The sequence below is a fragment of the Gorilla gorilla genome, chromosome Y, assembly GCF_029281585.2.
Source record: "Gorilla gorilla gorilla isolate KB3781 chromosome Y, NHGRI_mGorGor1-v2.1_pri, whole genome shotgun sequence".
In the NCBI taxonomy this organism is placed as follows: Eukaryota; Metazoa; Chordata; class Mammalia; order Primates; family Hominidae; genus Gorilla; species Gorilla gorilla.
The window spans coordinates 16,438,344-16,458,391 of NC_073248.2; the positions used below are offsets into that span (position 1 = coordinate 16,438,344).

Genomic DNA, 20,048 nt, shown 5'->3' on the forward strand with positions numbered 1-20,048 from the left:
CCAGGGCACAGGATGAGAAGTCCTTTGGAATGCCCCTGTGAGTACAGCATCCTCAGGGAGGAACCGTGGAACTCGGAGTATGTATTTGCCTAGACCTGAGAGAATCCTTGCAGGGTTTCAGCTTCTGGTGCAGATGAATTCCACCTCAGCAACGTACCAGTCGACTTTAGTCCCATGCACTCGCCCTGCCCCAATCCCCCCAAGCCCCCGCCGGTGCTGTCCCAGCGGGCAGCGCTGGTCCCTCTCTCTCCCCTCTGGATCTGCAATATTCAGTACCATCAGCCTAGCCTGCCTAATGAAGTGAGATGTTTCATGTGTTCCCTGTGGGTTAATTAATGTCTTGCCACACTCAGGATGCCAGTTAGGGTGTAGGTCTTCCATGCCCACAACTGCAAAGGGCTCACACTTCGCGTGTGCCTTAATCCACCGCCGCCCGCCCCATGGCACAAGCGTGGTCTCGGAAGAGTTACCGCGACATGACGGAGCTGCAGCCCAGCCGGGGCGGGGGGCCTCAGGACACGCCCACAACCTTCGCAGTAACTGGCTGACGCCCACCGCCTTCGCAATGATTGGTCGCTGGAGGTAGGCGGGATTTCCGGGCACGGCTTCTGGCGTCCTTCCCTCTCAGGGTAGCTCCAGCTGTCCTTCCCGCAGTTGGCCCTGTGGTGTTCCGAAGCCGGTTACGTACGGCCTGAGGGCCAGGCGAACCTCAGGCTCTTTGTCCTACTAAAAAGCGCAGGTATTTTCTGTTTCTCTGCACAGCTGGGTCTCTCGGCAAGAATAGAAAGCAAAGGTTTGGGATTTTGTCTATAAAAGGGGATGGGTTTTCTATGTGTGGCTGTTGAATTACGGGAGGAGTCACTGGGGAAAGAACTCCTCATTGCTATTAAGAGACTCACTTTCGTTAAACTCACTGATTTTTCCTGAGGATTCTACCTTTAACTGCCTAATATGTCCGACTAGTTGTGGGAGATGGTGCTAAGGCGCCATTGTTTTCATGTGCACTTTTTATTAAAGCGGGTTTTCTCTGTGAATGTGGTCATGATTCAGAATACAGGCAATACCCTTAACCACTGCGATTAAAAAGTCACACTTTTAGTTAGCACATGTCGCGTGTCTGATTTGCTTGGAAGAAATTATCAACTTTTGACATAAATTGTGTTACTTTAGTGTATGTGGAAATATGGGGCCATAAATAATCTCAGTTTCAGTTTGCCTCTGTAAAGGCTGTAATTGTCTCCTTCGTTGTATGACAGTATTTGAAAGATGTTTCATGTATCTTTGGCACCGTAAATAATTTAAACCGAATAAGTGGGTGTAATGGAGATAAATGGAGTTAGATAGCCGAAAACTGGAACAAAATAGATGCGCTTAAGTTATTCTGTTAACCTGGCACACTGCCTTACCCCTGTAATCCTAGCATTTTGGGAAGTGGAGGTCGGAGGATGGCTTGAAGTCAGGAGTTTGAGACCAGCCTGGGTAACGTAATGGACTCTTTCATTGCTATTTTCGCATCAGGGACTGGTTTAGTGGAAGTCAGTTTTTCCTCAGACAAGGGTTGCGCAGGGGAAGAAGGCGGCGAGGTGGACAGGTTTGGGAGTGGGGGCTGGCGGCAGGTCTCCGAGGGGCACGTGGTGGGGCGGGTCTTCCGGTAGGAGCAATGTGACAGAGGCCAGGTGGGGCAGTGAGGCTGTCACGGGGACAGGGAGGGCCAGCGAGGGAGTAGGGAGGATGGTTTCTGGATGAAACTGTACCACCTCAGGTCATCCTCAGGCGTTACATTCTCCACAGACAGGTATTACATGTCATCCTCCGGCATCACATTCAGGCCACAGATAGGTACGAGTTGAAGGCTAGGGTTTGGGGATCTTTGACCTATTGTATATTTCAAATCACTAAAAGATGGCAAAATATTTAAAATATTCTCCTCCTAGAACATTTTCAGTAGCTTGATTTAATCTCTTATCCAAATATCATGCTGAGTGTGGTGAGTCACCCTCGAAATCCCATCACTTTGGTAGTCCCAAGCCGGCAGAACACTTGAGCCGAAGATTTGGAGACTAGCTTGGGCAATATGGGGAAACCCTTGTCTATTTTGAAAAATACAAAAAATTTCCCAGCTGTGGTAGAAAGCGCCTGTAGTACTAGCTACTTGGGAAGCTGAGATGTAGGAAGATCAGTTGAGGCTGGGTGGAAGAGCCTGCAGTGAGCAGTTCACTTTGGCCACAGGAGACATACATCTCAAGAAAGAAAATATGCAAAACATCACACTGTACCTCATAAATAGATTGTTTTCAAATAAAATTATTTAAATGGGGACATTCTTCATATTGCAACTTAGGAAAATTACAATAGCTTTTCTTATCTAATTTTTAGAAATGAGATTTTGCCAGGTACATACTAAAATGCAGCATGTGTCCATGAAGTTAGTGCCCCTTTGCTCTGAGTGTTACAAATTTTACATATTTAAAGTAAGAAATACTAAAAAGATGTCAGCCTCGGGAAGGGAATTTTACTTGGGTTTTCAGCACAGTATGTAATAAAACTTTATCTTTTTAGCTTATTTATATTTAAATATAGATATTGTTTTACCATTTACAGCACAATGGTAGAAGCAGATCATCCTGGCAAGCTTTTCATTGGTGGCCTCAATAGAGAAACCAATGAGAAGAAGCTTAAAGCAGTGTTTGGGAAACATGGTCCCATATCAGAAGGTAACTCTTAAAACCGTGTATATGTGTGTGTGTGTGTGTGTGTGTGTGCATGTGTATTTTCACATGTATATTTCAATATGTATGTTTAAAATATGTATGTTATATATATATGTTTTGAACAAATATATTTTTTTCAAAGTTCATTGTATACCTACATTAAAATGCCTTATGAGTTTTAAACTCTTATTTTGTAGTATCTGTTTGATAACTGGAAAATTCTCATAGTAGTAGGTTAAGGTTCCATGGAAAGGATAAGCTACTACTTAGAAAGGAAAATGAGGAAAAGTAAATGTGCTGTGGAGTTCCGAAACAAACTGGAATAAACTAGACTGACTGTAGGGGTGACTGAGTATTAAGAACCATAATAGTGATGTGAAATGCAATTATTTTTTAGTTTGATGTAACTTTTAGATGGTTAGTACCTTGATGAGTCCATTATATGAATGTAAAATGTTTTCATATATTTTAGTTCTTTTGATAAAGGATCGAACCAGCAAATCCAGAGGCTTTGCATTTATTACTTTTGAGAACACTGCAGATGCTAAGAATGCTGCCAAAGATTTGAATGGAAAGGTAAGAGTCCCTTATTACTAATATTCTAACTCTGTTCTTCAATTAACAATGTTTCTAGGACTTTTTAATATTACTAAACTTTTGAAGATAGTAGAATGACATGTGAAGCCATCCTCTTTTTTGTGCCATGTACGCGCAAGTGTAGTTGGAAGGGTATTGGAATTAACATTATACAAATTAATATTTGGTAGCCTTTTTCTATGTTTGTATTTCGATATGAGTGCAAATGGATTTTAAAAGGTTTTGAAGAGCTTTAAAACTTATAAGGAACCCTCATGTAAATGAAAGTAATAAGTCAATATTTATTAAATGCTATTAATTAAAGTACATCCAATTCATGGAAATACTTTTAGAGCGTAGACAAACTGGATAGACATCTAGACAGACTCACAAGAAGGAAAGACTCTTTCCTTCTTGAAGAATATATTTTATGAAAATATATTCTTACGAAAGTATATTTAAATAAGACCTTTACATTTATGGAAAGGTTAAGTAGTTGAAAATAGAAAATAATATGAGAACATTGAAGTCAGATAGCAGAAGAAGTAACTGGCATTTTTGCTCCATGCTTGCTTTTTCTCCTAAGGACATTTCTTTCCTGTCAGCAGAGTGATTTATGTAACATGAATAGCTAATGACTCATTTCCCCAGTGTGTTTGAGGACTTGTTTTGATTGAACCAATGGTCTCTTGTCCTGTTGAGTCTTAAATCTACAGATTGTGTGTTTACTTAAGCTTTAAACTTGTATGTAATTATATTAATTATTGAATTCCTTTACATTGTAGTCAAGAGCATTCCATTCTGTGCTCTTTAGTGCTTTTTTGCTTTATAACATTATCCCAATCATGCTGGGCATGGTGGCTCATGCATGTAATCCCAGCACTTTGGGTGGCCAAGGCGGGCAGATCACAAGGTCAGGAGAAAGAAACCATAATGGCCAACATGGTGAAACCCTGTCGCTACTAAAATACCAAAAAAAAAAAAATTAACTGCATCTGGGTGTGTGTGCCTATAGTTCCAGCTCGTCAGTAGGCTGAGGCAGGGGAATCAGTTAAACCCAAGGAGGCAGAGGTTGCAGTGAGCCGAGATCACGCCGATGCACTCCAGCCTGGCAACAGAGCAAGAATCCGTCTCAAAAAAACAAAAAATAAATAAAATAAATAAATAACGTTATCCCAATCTGCTTTTAGGTCCTGTTAGTCTTCACGCTATTCCCAACGTGCTTTTTTAGACTTCTTGAGAATTATCCTTCCCTGTGTGTGTCTCATACATAAAATTTATGCTTCAAAAACCACTTAGATTTCATATTTTCTTCCTCATTTCGTATTGTAGGTATTTTCTACTCGCTGTACTATGTATTAATCTATTGATCGTGAAATTGTATATAGTGCATATTTAAGTCTTGCTAGTTGCTTTTCTTTCAGTTACATCTAGCACACTTCCTGTCACATAGCAGAAAGTACATTTTTATTCACCCTTATAAATTAGTATTTCAAGCTGTGGTAGAAACCGAGAGTTGCTTTTGGTTCATGGCTTTGTGGTAGGTATGGAGATAATTTTGACTTCTGTATAGTAATCTATGATAATTTCTTTTTTTCCCTCTAGTTTTCAAGCAGAAGAGCAGATAATTTGTGTAAAGTTTTTGTTCATTTGTTTGCTTTTTAAGATGGAGACTCACCGTGTGCCCTAGGCTGGATTGCAGTGGGGCCATCTTGGCTTACTGCAACGTCCGCCTCCCGGGTTCCAGGGATTCTCCTTCCTCAGCCTCCCAGTAGCAGGGGCTACAGAGGCGCGCCACCACGCCCAGCTAATTTTGTACTTTGAGTAGGGATGGGGTTTCACCCTGTTGGCCAGGATGAGCTCTATCTCTTCACCTCATGATCCACCCGCCTAGGCCTCCCAAAGTGTTGGGATTACAGGTGTGAGCCACCACACCCAGCCAACGTTATTTCTAAATTACTTCATCTCACATAATTTATTGTGTTAAAATAACTATGAATGTTGTATGCACATTAATGTTAAGATGGGCAATAAAGGAGGTTCTTCGAGTTTTCAGGGGGAATTAACAGTTAAGGAATTTTGGCTGACTTCAGAACACTGGGAAGGAAGCAGCCATGGGCAAATCTGGGGAGAATATTTTGAGCCCAGAAATAACAAAAGAAGTTTCAAGGTAGGAACAACTGGCGATGTGGCTGGAAGGGGTCTTGTTCGGGGATTTAAGTCCTTCCTCCAAATAACAAAATCCATGTAATTTTTAAATCACATTATTAGCTGAACTGTTTCAAAAATTGCTGTGGCCTGTAGAAAAGATTACAGTGAAAAATGTTATTATGAAATTAATTATGATAGTTAAGCATTTCTGAGAAATTACCTGAAGTACTATATTAAGATTCGTTTTTTAGGGGCACGTCTAAGGCAATGTAAGAAATGAGTAAGGGAAGAAAACTTAATGAGATCAAACAAGGATCACATTTACAGAAACATTTTTAGAGTCAATATAGAATTGTAAATCATATGGGGACATTTTATGTAAGTGTTAGCAAATCCAACAAGAAACAACTCATAATGAGTAATGTGACTAATCACTCTGAAAAAGTAAGCTCATTTTTTTTTAAAATGACACAAGTTTCGTTGGGACACTGCAACTTTCAAACCAGTGATGTGAATACAAAGATGAAGTGGATTATATATTGGGGAAAAAAACAGATGTGCCACATTCTTCCATAGAATGTGTGATGGGTCAATCTTTTTTTTTATGTTTGATTTTTTTTTTAATAATGGAGGAGTTTTCAAGGAATTTGAATAATAGAATTTGTGTTTGATCCCTTAATGGAAGGCATGTGCTCAGTAACTATCTCAAATTTCGCATTGCGAAAGATGTGTTCACTTTAGGAGAAAACAAAGTTTCCTTTTGGGAGAAAATACCTCGAATTGAACTAGAGTTGATGTAAAAATGTTTGTAAAATGTGCTTACGTTAAATGTGCCAGTGTTATTGATAGTACCCTTAATACTTCTAGTCTTTGGATGGAAAAGCAATAAAAGTAGAACAAGCCAAGAAACCATCTTTTCAAAGTGATGGTAGGCGGAGACCACCAGCTTCTTCGAGAAACAGAAGCCCTTCAGGAAGTCTGAGATCTGCAAGAGCAAGCAGTGGAGGAAAAAGAGGGTGGCTTCCCTCACATGAAGGACACCTGGGTAATGTTTTAAAATATAAAGATGGAACCATAGGACTGAAAGAAAATAAGTTTGACGATATCGAAATTTCTCAATTTTTTTATTTCCTGTATGAAGAGAAAATTAGCTTATTGATAATAAGCAAACTTATTTCTAAGTACTAAAGGTGTATTATAAGAATGATTGAACTAATATCTAAAATTTGTTTTAAAATTATAAGAAGTTTGCATTGAAGTAACACACATTTGAAACTGAGTTGTGTTTGTGAATGCTGATTGCCTGTACTCAACCGGTTTTCTGCAGAACTCATTTATATTAATTATACTTTAGAGTTTTCTACTTTAGGGCCCAGAACTTCGTGTCAGTTGTATGATCAAAGTACGATGTAATATTTAAAATTTTCCAACAAGAAAAAGTAACTGAATACTGAAGATTGATTTTGCAGTATTTGTTTTCTTGTGTCTACATGTGGAAACATCTATGCAAATGTATTGCTTTGTAATTTTGATAAAGAGAGTTTGTACATTGGCCTGCCATAAAGCATGTTCAATTGAAGAAATGTGGAACTTTAATTTCTGAAAAGAGTCTGTGACTCTGGAAAGATCTAAAAACGACTGCTTCACAGATATGTAAGAATCTTTCTTTGCTGGAGGCTGAGTCATTGAAAATGATATTTATGAGTGATTTACTTAATAGAAATGAGGGGACCATCTTTACATATAAAAGAAAAACAAACCATATATTTAAAAAAAGGAAAAAGAAAAAACTATTGGATGGGCTGTGCGAGGTGGCTCACGCCTGTCACCTCAGCACCTGGGGAGTACAGGGCGGGTGGACCACGTGGTCAGGAGTTCCAGACCAGCCTGGCCAACATGGTGAAACCCTGTCTCTCCTAAAGATACAAAACAATTTGCCTGGGCGTGGTGGTGTGCACCTGTAATCCCAGCTACTCAGGAGGCTGAGGCAGGAGAATCACAGGAACCTGGGAGGCAAAAGCTGCGGTGAGCCAAGGTTATGCCATGGCACTCCAGCCTGCGTGATAGGGCAAGAGTCCATCTGAATAAATAAATAAACCTGTTGGTTAACTGGTATTATCTCTTAACCAACATTCAAAACTCTAACAATTAACTTGGAGTTTTAATAACCAGACATGTAATTAATTGGAGATTGTTTTCAAGTTGAAATTGCAGTGTTTGCTTAAAGATGCATAGCTTCATGGCTATTTTGTCTCCACTGATTTTGAGGGTGAGGTTCAATTATACTCTGCCATGGACGAGAGTGTATATATAAATTCTAACCTGTAACACCACCTGGCAATTGGCATATATCTACATTTTTGTAGATGTATAAAAATATGTTTATATTACCGAATATGCAATTCTTAAAGGCTGTTAAAATTCAGCATAGTCGCATCTGAAAATTAGTGTCTCATAAGGGAATTTTAAGAATTCTATATTGTGTTAACAAATTTTAGAGACAGTGTATTTTCCTGATATGTGACTTCTTGGTACTGGAAATATTTGAGTTTCTTTGAATGGAAATTAGTTTATCTTTATGATGTACTTTGAAAATTTTTCCTCATTACACAATGATATAAACGGTCATTTATCATTTTTCTTTTAATATTTTTATGCATATTATATTTAGATATTTTAGTGATAGATTTCTGCCCCCGTTGACTCCCCATTTTCCCACATCTCTCCTTCATACCGATATATTATGATACTTGAGGTTCTTTCTAGATTTTCTAAATGAACTTTTATTGCTTGAAGTGTACTAATACCATGTAGGAATGCTAATTTTATTAGTTTAGACAAAATGTGAATTTGTTATAAAATGTAGAAAATATTTGTAAACAACCAAAACTTAGCCATCTAAGAAACAGTGATGTTAGTTAACTGAAAAGATTTTGTTTGAAATACAGATGATGGTGGATACACTCCTGATCTCAAGATGAGTTATTCTAGGGGACTCATTCCAGTTAAAAGAGGTCCATCTTCAAGAAGTGGAGGTCCTCCTCCGAAAAAATCTACTCCTTCTGCTGTGGCAAGAAGCAATAGATGGATGGGAAGGCAAGGTAAATGCTACCTGACAGAAAGACCATAGTTTTTGTATGACTAAAAATGAGCTGTTTTACCTGAATGCTTAGCTTTAAGTTCACTGAACAAAAGAGAAGTGACACATACGTGAGCATAATTACTGCTTGATAGCTTTTATTATAGTTTCTATCTCACTAGGTACATTTCAGATTTATGTTGAAGAAATACTTGGGCTTCTCATTGCAGATCAAAGAAGTGATTAGAGTGAGGCCAACATTCCTTTTAATCCTGTGTTTGCTAGAAAATTCCCCTTAATTTTTCTAAAAGTTCCTAGCAGTATTCTTTGATGGTAGGCTTCTTGATCTAATTAATTCTTCCATTTCCTAAGTCCCCTGGTGTCCCATTCTAAAAATTGCTTGTTCGGTGACTTTGCTGGGTTGGAGTCTTGCTCTTACTAGGTGAGAGTGCACGATGTGAGATGACGGCTTACTGTAGCCTCAAATTTGTGAGATGACGGCTTACTATAGCCTCAAATTCCTGGGCTCGAGCAATTCTGCTGTTTCAGCCTCCCGAGTTTCTGCACCTGCAGGCACGCAGCACCACACCTAGCTACATTTTTTTCCTGTGTTTTTGTAGAGAGAGGATCTGACTACATTGTCAAAACTGATGTTAAAGCCCAAGGCTCAAGCGGTCCAGCTGCCTCAGCCTTCCACACTCAATCACAGTGTGAGCCGCTAAGCCTGGCCGTCCAGCTTCTGAGACCTCAGTAATGCGTATGTGCAAGGCATACTCACTGCTTGCATGAAGATTCAAAAGAACTACAGGAGCATTTAGCAGACAAGGAATCATTGGGCTTAAATATGATTTAAAAATAAATTTAAGGCTCGAAAGGTAGACACGTAGGAGTCCAAAATTCTTAAATTAACTGGACATCACAGAAATGCAGAGTTGTGAAATATAGGTGTATGTAAATCAGTAATTGAGATTGTACCGGGATGTTTAAACATTAACACAAGATCCTTAGTGTAAGACTTGAAATTATTGGAGGAGAGAATTTAGAACTAAGCAACATGAGGTGAGCAGTAGGGTTGAATGCAGGTAATACTTTTGAGAAGAATTGTAAGACTGCAGACTGAACAGAAGAAAATAAGACAATAAATAAAAGTTCTTAGCAAGGAAGTTTAAGCAGAGCAAACTAAAATTCTTTCTTAGTCCTCCATCCTAATATGGAGGAAGTTAAAAACTGCCATTTTCAATTTTACATTTCATACGTAGAGTATCGGTGAAGGGAGGTATTTATTGGCTTCAGGATACCCAAGCCAACACATTTCCATTGGAAAATTAGCCAGTGAAGGTATCATATGTGAAACACTGACCTCTGAGGAATAGCAAGTGAAGAATATATTAAAGGAGAAACTTCCTAGTTTGAAATAGCAACAATGTTGTAATGACCCCTTGCATAGCATTGCTTTCTTTGCAGTAAAAGCAAATCTTGACCATCATTAGAAAATCTTCACTAATACATTTTAATTTATCCACATTTAAGATAGAGCCAACCAGTTAGAGATAAAGAACTTTTATGTAAACATTTAACATATAGTCATTTAAAGGTAGCTGTATTTATGTGTGTGTGAGATGGACTGAATGATATTGGAAAATCTACCTTCTTTGGCTGAGAAAGGACAATGTGTGTAAACTTTAAAATCAGTGAAGAGTTTGATGGTTTTACATGTTTTCCCTGTGTCACTCACAGTCATCAGTAATTTATATGAAAAGGAAAATAATAACTAAGTAGTTATTAACCATTACAAATGAACTTTTACCTAAGCATTAATGTTTGCCTTCAGCTTCATTAGAAGAACTGGCCTTGTGGTAGCCATGGGATTATCCAAAGCCATGAGAAATATTCACAGTGTCGTGACTGTCTAGTAATTTAGGAAACAAAGAATGGAGTCATAGAAGAAATAATTTTAAAAAGTTGTTTGAGAGAAGAGAAAATAGCGTTTCAGATTTGGTGTTCTTTACATAATGTTCCATCATTTGAATGTTAAAGGTCCCATGTCACAAAGAAGAGAGAATTATGGAGTTCCTCCACGCAGAGCGACAATATCTTCCTGGAGAAATGATCGCATGCCACCAAGAGATGATGGTTATGCAGCTAACGATGGGTAAAGGAAAAATTAAAAAACACGGTTGATTTTTTTTTCTGTGGTGATGAAATTCACATAACAAAATTAAATATTATAAGGTGACCAGTTAAGTGCTGTTTAATACATTCTGTGCCATGCAACAACTACCTCCATCGAGTTCCAAAACATTTTCATCACTCCAAATTAAAACTCCAACTACCAGTTAAGCAGTCCCTCCCATTTTCTCCCTTTCCTCAGCTGCTAGCAAACACCAGTCAGTGTTCTGCCTCTGAACTTACCTGTTGTGGGTATTTAATGTTAATGTGCTCAAACAGTACATGACTTTTTGTATTTGTCTCCTTTCCTTTTGCATGATGTCCTGAAGGTTCATTTACATCACAGCACTTCACTCCTTCCACAAGCTATTAGCCCATTATTTTATCTGGGTGGTTTCCACCCCAGTATTTCTACGCACCAATATTTGTTTGAGTATGCTTATTCAGTTCTGGGTGTATATGAGTGGAATTGCGTGGTCCTATGATAATGATGTTTGTTTTCTTGAGGAACCGCCACATTTCTCCATAGTAGCTGCATCATTTTCCGTTCCAACCTAGCATTGTATCAGCATTCCAGTTTATCTACATCCTCTCCAACGCTTGTTATTTCCTGCTCTTTGAAATTTATTGCCATTCAACCATGTGTTTGAAATATGATATCTCATTTTGGATTTGAAATGCATTTTCTGCACCCGTTAACTCATCATGCACATGTATCCTAGAACTTAAATTATAATAAAACAAAAAAAAACGCATTTTCTGCATCACTGAATATGAGTATCTGTCCCATGTGCTTTTTGGGCATTTGCCGATTTTATCTGGAGAAATATCTGTTCAGATGTTTGGCCTTTTAATTTTGTTTAAGTTGTAAGTTAGTCATGTATTGGATACTAGAAGTTGAAAATTTAAAATTTGTTGCTTAAACTTATGCACACAGAAATCATCCAAGTTGCCAAGAAACGAGGGATTATGCTCCACCATCTAGAGGCTATGCATACCGTGATAATGGTCATTTTAATCGGGATGAACATTCCTCTAGAGGATATAGGTACTGTACCTTTTTCTGGATTTGTCAAACAGATTCCTTAAATTGTTCATCCCAACTAACATTGTATCAGGGCTCCAGTTTATCTACATCCTCTCAAACACTTGTTATTTCCTGCTTTTGAAAATTTATTGCCCTTCCAGTGTGTGTGTGTGTGTGAAGTGTGGAAGCTCCTTTTTTATTTGAAATGCATTTCCTGAATCATTGATTATGAGTATCTGTTTCATGTGCTTTTTGGGCATTTGGGCATTTTGGGCATTTGGGCTCTGTGTGCATTTTATTTAGATGTTTGGCAATTTAATTGTGTTGAAGTTGTAATTTAGTTATGTTTTGGATACTAGAAGTTGACAATTTAAAATTCCTTGCTTAAACTTGTGCACGCAGAAATCATCCAAGTTCCCAGGAAACCAGGGATTATACTCCACCACCTAGAGACTATGCATACCGTGATTATGGCCATTCTAGTTGGGATGAACATTCCTCTAGAGGATATAGGTACTATCATCTTATCTGGATTTATCAAATAGATTTCTTAAATTGTTCATTCTGAAATTGAAAAGACTTCTTTGTTTCAATTTAGTTATCATGGTGGCTACGGTGAGGCCCTTGGTAGAGATCATTCTGAACATCTAAGTGGAAGTTCTTATAGAGATGCATTTCCGAGATACGGTAAGGGTCCAGGATGGATTTGTAAATTACAGAATTTTATTGAATAGACCAGATTGTTATTTTAATGAAATTCTAAGGAAAATTGTAAAGGACATATGCAACATGTTTAAATATTGAGTATTCTTAACAGTATAAAGCCTAGGGAATGATACGAAGGTGAGAACTTCAGTTAACGTTAAGAAAATGTGACTGAGCATTTACTTTAGAATTAAGTTTGTTAAGCTGCAAAATACTACTCTTACACTTCTCTTAAATAAAACCTTCTGACTATTGAAGACTTGATTAATATCCTGTCAAGAAAGGCGGAGGAAAGCAGATATTTCCAAATAGTACTTTAACTAATTCATGCTTTAATGATAGCAGTAAAAATGTTTAAATGTAGTCCCACATATTATTTTATCAACCCTGCAGGGACCTCTCATGGTGCACCACCTGCATGAGGACCTCGGATGTCTTATGGTGGAAGCACCTGCCATGCATATATTAATACACGAGATAGATATGGCAGAAGTCAGGAGAGTTACTCAAGGAGCTGTGGTGATTTTCATTATTGTGATCATGAGCATGTTTGCAGAAAAGACCAAAGGAATCCACCTTCTCTGGGTAGGGTGCTCCCTGATCCTCGGGAAGCATATGGTAGCTCAAGTTATGTGGCATCTATAGCAGGTGGTGGGGAGCGTCGATCTGAAAAAGGAGACTGGAGCAGATATTAAAGCAAGCATTCAAAATAATAGTTATTGCATACCAAACCTTGTTTGCAAATCAAAAATTCAAATGTTATTTCTGCATCGTTACCTGCATATTACTGAAAGAAACATGTTGGTTTTGTGGAGAGAGGTAGATACTAACTTCCTCCATGAATTTTTTGAGGTATTCAAAGGAAAAGGAATTGTTTTCAAAGTAATTTCATACTTGTTGATGCTATTTGAAAAGTGTTTAGATGTAATATCTGCCTTAAAATTTTCACAATAAAATTTTACATGTACTGCAAGATGCCTGGTGTTATTGGTTAGCCACACATGCTTAAAGCAAATTCAATAGGAGAGTAAATTGTGTAGTTTGTTGTGCGTTTTCCTTTGTTTCTCTGAACACAGATACAAAATTAGGGATGTGTTATGTCACCCTTGGAAGCTGCTCAAGTTTTCTAATTAGGCTGTTTCTCTTTAAAAACTAACAAGGTTAAAATGTTTGACAAGTCTTCAGAAAGACTACAAAACTGTCTGCCTCACCATAAAATGTTTATTTTTTAGAGGAATAGTACAGGTCAAAGGAAATAATTAGATGTCACTGATACTAAAGTTTAAGACATCCGGAACATTCTCTGTGAAGCATTCTGTGACTGAAGAGGATAACAGTAATGAAAACTTTTTTTTTCACCTAAATCAGAAGTGAACCAGCTAAGTTTCTCAGGTGCATAGCATAATGAATTTAAATGTTCGTAGTTTAAATAGTGGAAAGGAAGTCTTTTTTCTTGTGAGGTACCCACGTTAATTTTTTCTTGAATATTTTGACAATGGATTTTGTAAGTAATGGTTTAGTAATATGTTCTTACAAATAGGAATAATCTAGAATGGTTGGGATAGTATCAATTTTTTTTGAGATGAAGTGTAGCTTTGTCGCCGAAGCTGGGGTGCAGTGGCTCTGTCTTGGCTTATGGCAACCGCTGCCTTCTGGGTCCAAGCTATTCTCCTGCCTCAGCATCCTGAGTAACTGGTATTAGATATGTGTGCAGCACAGCTGGGCCAATTTTTGTATTTTTAGTGCAGACAGCGTTTCACCTTGTTTGCCAGGCTGTTCTTAAAATCCTGATCCACCCTCCTCAGATTCCCGAAGTACTGAGATTATAGGCATGAGCCACCACTGTCAGCCTATCAGATTTAATTGATAATATGAATGGAAACACTTTAAACCTCATACTTAGGGGAAAGTGAAGTGTATAAAACATAAACAACAGCATAAAGTTTCCGACGGGATTGCTTAAGGTTTTAAGACATCATTGAATGATACAAATATCTGGACCGAAATAACTAAATGAATTAATTTTCCTGATTATACAAACTAAAGAAATGAAATACATCAAGTTCCAGAAGTTTTGCAGTCCATAATTCTTACAATTGACAGACTAATCTGCAAGGAGGAAGTATTTTCTTGAAAAATTTTGACACGATCATCAATTTTTATAGGGTAAGGGTACAAATAATTTTAAAGGGAGAAGTTGCCAACTTTGATTTTCAAGTGAGTTATTCATGTTATGAAGTGTTTTCATTCACCTGTAGCACTGTGAGGATAAAGTGAAAAGATAAATCTCCCTAGTCCTGTGTATCTTACTGTCCAGGTGTGGTGGTTCAGGTCTCTAATTCTAACACTTGGGGAGGCCGAGGCTTGCAGAGCACTTTAGGACAGGAGTTGAAGACCAGGCTGGCCAACACCGTGAAACCCCATCTCTACCAAAAATACAAAAATTAGCCGGGCATGGTGGTGCCTGCCTGTAGTACGTTGCAGTTAATTGGGAGGCTCAGGCAGGACAATGGTTTGAACTTGGGAGCCTGATGCTGCGGTGAGCCGATATCGCACCATGCACCGTAGGCTGGGTGACAGAGAGCGACTCCAACACAAAAATAATTATATCCATCAACAAATATATAAATAATAAATAGGGTATCCTTCAGTTCAAGCACTTATCGATTCTTTTTTCTTGTTTAGAGACAAGGTCTCACACTGTTGTCCAGCCTAGACTGCAGTGGCACCATCATAGCTCACTGCAGCCTTGAACACGGGGTTCAAATGTGCAAGCCTTCCATTTCAGCCTCCCAAGTAGCTGGAATTACAGACACACACCAACCACCATGCCCAGCTTTTGTGTTTGTGTGTGTGTGGTAGGGACAATGCTTTGGACATATTGTTCAGGCTGGTCTCAAACTCCCAGACCGAAATAATCCTCCTTCCCTGGCTTCCCAAAGTGTTGTGATTATAGCCGTGAGCCACTGAGTCTGGCGTATCTTTTCGTATTATGAGCGACATTCCACCTCACTGAGTCTGGCATATCTTTCCTTGTTATGAGCGACATTACAGCTTCACTCTATTAATTATTTTGAGATGTACAATAAATCCTTATTAAGTGTAGTCACCGTGTGCCACTGAACACTAGATCTTATTCCTTCTAAGCAAGTATAATTTAACCCACCCCCATCCCCTCTTTGATCCCTCCCTTACCAGTTCACATTACTTGTATCAAAATATCACGTGTATGCCAAAAGTATTTACAACTGTTAGGTACAAATTTTCATTCCCTTCCTCCTTCCCTCCCTTCCTCTCTTCCTTCCTGTCTTTCTTTCTTTTTGTCTCTGTATCTTTTTCTCTCACTGATTTTTTTTTTTTTAGGATAGAATCCTGCCCTGTCACCTAGGCTGGAGTGCAGTGGCGTGATCTCAGCTCACTGCTCCCTCCTTATCACGGGTTCAAGCAATTGTCCAGTCACACCCTTCTAAGCAGCTGCGACTGCAATCATATGACACCAATCCTGGCCAATTTTTTTGTATTTTCAGTAGAGACCAGGTTTCACAATATTTGCTCAGGCTGGTCTTGAATTCCTTTCCTTTAGTGATCCACCCACATCAGCCTCTCAAAATGCTGGGATCCAGGCATGAGCCACAATGAGCACCCAGTTGTATGCATTTCTCTCTTCTGTGATCTCTCCTATTTTATTATTTTATTCTCTTTTTATTTCTGAGACAGAGTGTCGCTGTGGTGCCCAGCCTGGAGCACAGTGATGTGATCTCACTTTACTGCAAACTCCATCACCAGGGTTCAATGGATTCTCCTGCATCAGCCTTCCAAACAGCTGGGATAACATCCGTGGGCCACCAAGCTTGGCTAGCTTTGGTATGACACTAGACATGGCATCTTGTCATGTCTAATTTCGTATCTGTTTTAAAGCTTAGTTTATAAGCAATACTGACTTCCTGGAATGTTTTATGTTTACAAAACAACAATAGTACTATTATTTAGCCTCCTGAGATAAAATATGGTAAGACACAAAACATACACACACAGACAAAGACACAGTCAGTGATCAAAAAACCAGTGTAGGCCGTGACCTAAATGAAAGGTGAGCTGCTGCAGTTGCCTAGAATTAAACCAGACCAGAGTTGACCCATACCAGTCTGAGAGATGTGAGCAGAGGCTTTCAAACAACTCTGTCAGATACATGTTGGATTATTCTCCAGCCCTAGCAAAGGGGCATTAAAGATCTATTGTGCTTAGAAGAGTCTCCATGATTTGACTTTTCCAGGGTATTAGCATTCATGATGTTGGCCTTTACAGCTCTCTGCAATTAAGTCAGTAGACAACGCAGTTTTTCTAGGAGTCTAAAGTGCTTTTCAGAATTATCTAAAACTTAGTGGCTTTAAACTATAATTTACTAACTGTCAGTCTCTGCAGTCACCCTCAGTCTCTCAGCCAAATGAATGTGGTTCAGGGGCACTCAGGAGGATGCAATCTAGTGATGGCCAAAGATGGGGACATTGGCGGGTGTCTTCTCATGTCCCTGGTGCCATGGCTAGCGTGACTCAAATGGCAGGGGCTGGACTGCTGAGATCCTCAGACATCTTGTTCTGTTTCTTTGAGTCTCTCCATTGGATGTCCCTTCTGCATAGTGTCATCAGGGTGTTAGACTTCGTGATGTACTGGTTGGGGGCTCCTAAGGGGGATGAGAGCAGGAGACTTGGGCAGAGCTGTGGCACCTTTTCTAAACTAGGCCAGAGGTGGTCCAGTATCCAGAAAATGCTTGCACTGTTTTCTCTTCATTACAAGCAAGTACTGTGTTCAGTCCCATCAGGAATATTTTCAAATGGGTTTGAGAAGAATTTCAAAGTGTGTTTTAGACCACTACTGTGGTCATGCCTAATAATTACTTATTTTTACAAGTGCTGGATGAGTTTTTTCCCAAAATAATAGCAGATACAGACTTTTAAACTTGAAACCTGTGTATCATAGCTCTGAACATTTGGCTATAAGTTGAAATAACTCTTGAGCAAAAATTGATTTTGAAATGAGAGTTGTAAATAAAATACATGAGATAAAGTCATAAATATATGGATGAAATGCTTATAAAAAGATCAGCCTTAAAAATGTCAATGGGTCTAATGTGCCACTATTTTACTATTTCTATGGATATTACTTGGATAAGAGGACAAGGACTCAGGGGTCTGCTGGTCAGTCTCTGCACCTTGAAACAGCAGCTGGGGCACCAGGAGTAGCAGTTCCAGCTAACACCATGTGGTGAGGACAAGGAGTCCATTCAGGTAAAGGAGGGTGTGAGCGTATTGTGATCTGGAAGAGAGGTACACCTGGTATGGCAATGAGGATCAAGTTCCCCGGCACACAGTGAAATTCCCCATGCCCAGCTGTGGCAGAGTCAATCCCTCAGCTGGTGCTGGGCTTCCAGGTATGTTCTGAAAGCAGCTGCCTGGGCTGAGAAGGATCCCCTCATTCCCTTGCCATGTGGGAGGGTGAGGCTTGTGGCCCTCGCTCTGTCTGTTCCCGCTCTTTGCCTTCCCATTATTCCACTGCTGGGTAAGGTGGCAGGACCCCGGAATGTAGAAGGGCCCTGGGTTGTTGACAGTGCCTGTGGGTGGCCATGTACTAGGAGGAGAGTCCCCACTGAGCCTCCCATGAGCTTGGCAGCTGGGAAGGAACAGTCCTGGGGCACTGGCTGTTCCAGAGTCCAGGGGTCTGTCCCAGAGAAGGCCAGGGGGAGGTTGTAAGCCTGTGGATCTGCAATCTAGGTGGAAGACCTGTATCTGCCATGGCTGACATCATCAGGGCAAGACACCCACTGGGTGGAGAGCTGGGCTTATGCATTTTACCCCTGTCCTGAAGAGACCCTGCATGCCTGGTTCTCCCGGGAACAGTGATCCTAGGGACCCCCCAATCTGGGTCCACTCATGACCATAAGCTTAGGATCTTGTGTGCCTTGCTTCCCATCTGCCCAGGTGAGGCATCCTGGAGAGGATGCACGGGGCAAAGCTCATGTGTGCACACCCAGTACTGGAACGGGGTGTCACCAGCCAGTTAGGCCGCTGCTCACCAGGCCCTCTCCTGAGCTCCCACCTGGCTAAGTGGTAAGTGTCCCATCTACCTGACCCCACAGCCCAGGTTTCTCTTCCACCTACCGACCCATGCCCTCTTGGGGAGAATGCCAGCCTCCCTGGAGACTCAGGCCCTGCCGGACCCACATGCTGTCCTCTCTCATGGGCCGGACACTCTGGTGCACAGGGATTCCCGAACAGCGAATCCCAAAGCCCTGCAGGTTTCACTGATTCTTACCTGAATGCCCCGACTGAACACACAGGAAAACACAGGCAGCTACTAGGTTTTATATCCCTCTGGGTGTCATTTCAGGTTTATGACATCTCCTCTAAGTAGCTCGTGCCAGCCACCCTTTTCCTCCTCCCTCTGCCACTTGTGAGAACCATGAGGACTCTGCTTCTCCCTAGCATGCAGACTTCATGGGTCCTGAAGTTGGATTGCCAAACCCAGCGGCACCCTGCTTGCCAGCTTAAGAGCTGAGTTTGAGGCACACCTGTGGGTAGGAGTGTTGGCCCTCCCAAAACCAAGGTACACAAAGGCACACAGGCACAGGTGTGCACATGCGTGCATCAGCTTAGACACACAGGCTGGACACGCGAGCTGGAACTTGCCCATACCCACACTGGTACGAGGGAAACTGGGTGTCTACACCAATACTCAGGTGAGGCTTACTGCTCAGCCACCTTCCCTCCCTGGACACACACCGAAGATCCCCTGCCATTTAATTGATCATCTACAATAGCATTTATTTTTACTTTTATACTTTTTTAACTTACCAAAGTATGTTGCGTTCTTTTCCCCATCATGAAAAAGACTTTGATACAAGTAAAGAGGAAAAGCACTTTTTATAATAAAATCTTTTATCTGCATCTGTATTATTAAGGCATTTTAAAAACTTTATGTCTATTTTTTAATGTCATAGGAAATGTCTTGAGAGCCGGGAAAGCATGAGTGAGGATGGCAGAGGGGATAAAGCATGTCAGGGGAGCCTGGGGTCATTGAAACAAAACATGACACGGCTGGGATAGCCATTCTAGAAGTAGGTAGACCTAGGCATGCCCTGCGTGCACTCTAGTTGAGCCCAAACTGAGCCCCAGGTAGTAGCAGGCCTCAAGGCATAGAAGGGAGCCAGAGAAGGATGATGAGACAGCTATCCCTTGAGCCTTGCTTCTCACCCATTGACCTTTGCCACTTCTGCCTCTTAGGCACTTCAGGTTCCCCAATTCTGAAATAGGAGTGTTACAGTTCCCTGATGGGCCTTTCTGCCCCAGTCCAGGGATGGCCTGGGATTTCTCACTGCAGGCTCCTCCCTGAGCCTTGAGTTCTCCATGTGTGTCACAGCTGCAGGACCCACAGGCCTTTGAGCCCCCAGCTGTGGGCTGCTTACCTGGCCTCCTCTCTGTTCCCTCTCTGAGGACCTAATCCTTAGGTAGTGCTGCAGGGGATTGAGTCGGAAGCCCTGACTGATGATCTGGAGGAGTGGGGAAAGTGGTCTGTGAAAGGTCAGGTCATAGTTCAAAGCCAGTTCCCAAGATGCCAAGGAAAGACCAGCAAGGTC

At 40.5% G+C, this 20,048-nt stretch overlaps 1 protein-coding gene across 2 annotated transcripts; it reads left to right on the forward strand.

Annotated features, from left to right (window-relative positions):
* Positions 1–622: 622 nt before the first annotated feature.
* On the forward strand, positions 623–16,282 carry LOC129530267 (RNA-binding motif protein, Y chromosome, family 1 member F/J-like). 2 transcript variants are annotated; one of them, XM_055377128.2, is made up of 10 exons: positions 623–739; positions 2,602–2,714; positions 3,184–3,287; positions 6,306–6,483; positions 8,387–8,539; positions 10,555–10,669; positions 11,624–11,734; positions 12,116–12,226; positions 12,312–12,400; positions 16,136–16,282. In XM_055377128.2, the coding sequence occupies exons 2-10, from the start codon at positions 2,606–2,608 to the stop codon at positions 16,168–16,170; spliced, it is 1,005 nt and encodes a 334-aa protein (XP_055233103.1). In that variant the 5' UTR covers positions 623–739; positions 2,602–2,605; the 3' UTR covers positions 16,171–16,282. The 2 variants fall into 2 exon arrangements, with proteins under 2 accessions (XP_055233103.1, XP_055233104.1); XM_055377129.2 differs by lacking the exon at positions 16,136–16,282 and adding an exon at positions 12,812–13,391.
* Positions 16,283–20,048: the final 3,766 nt, after the last annotated feature.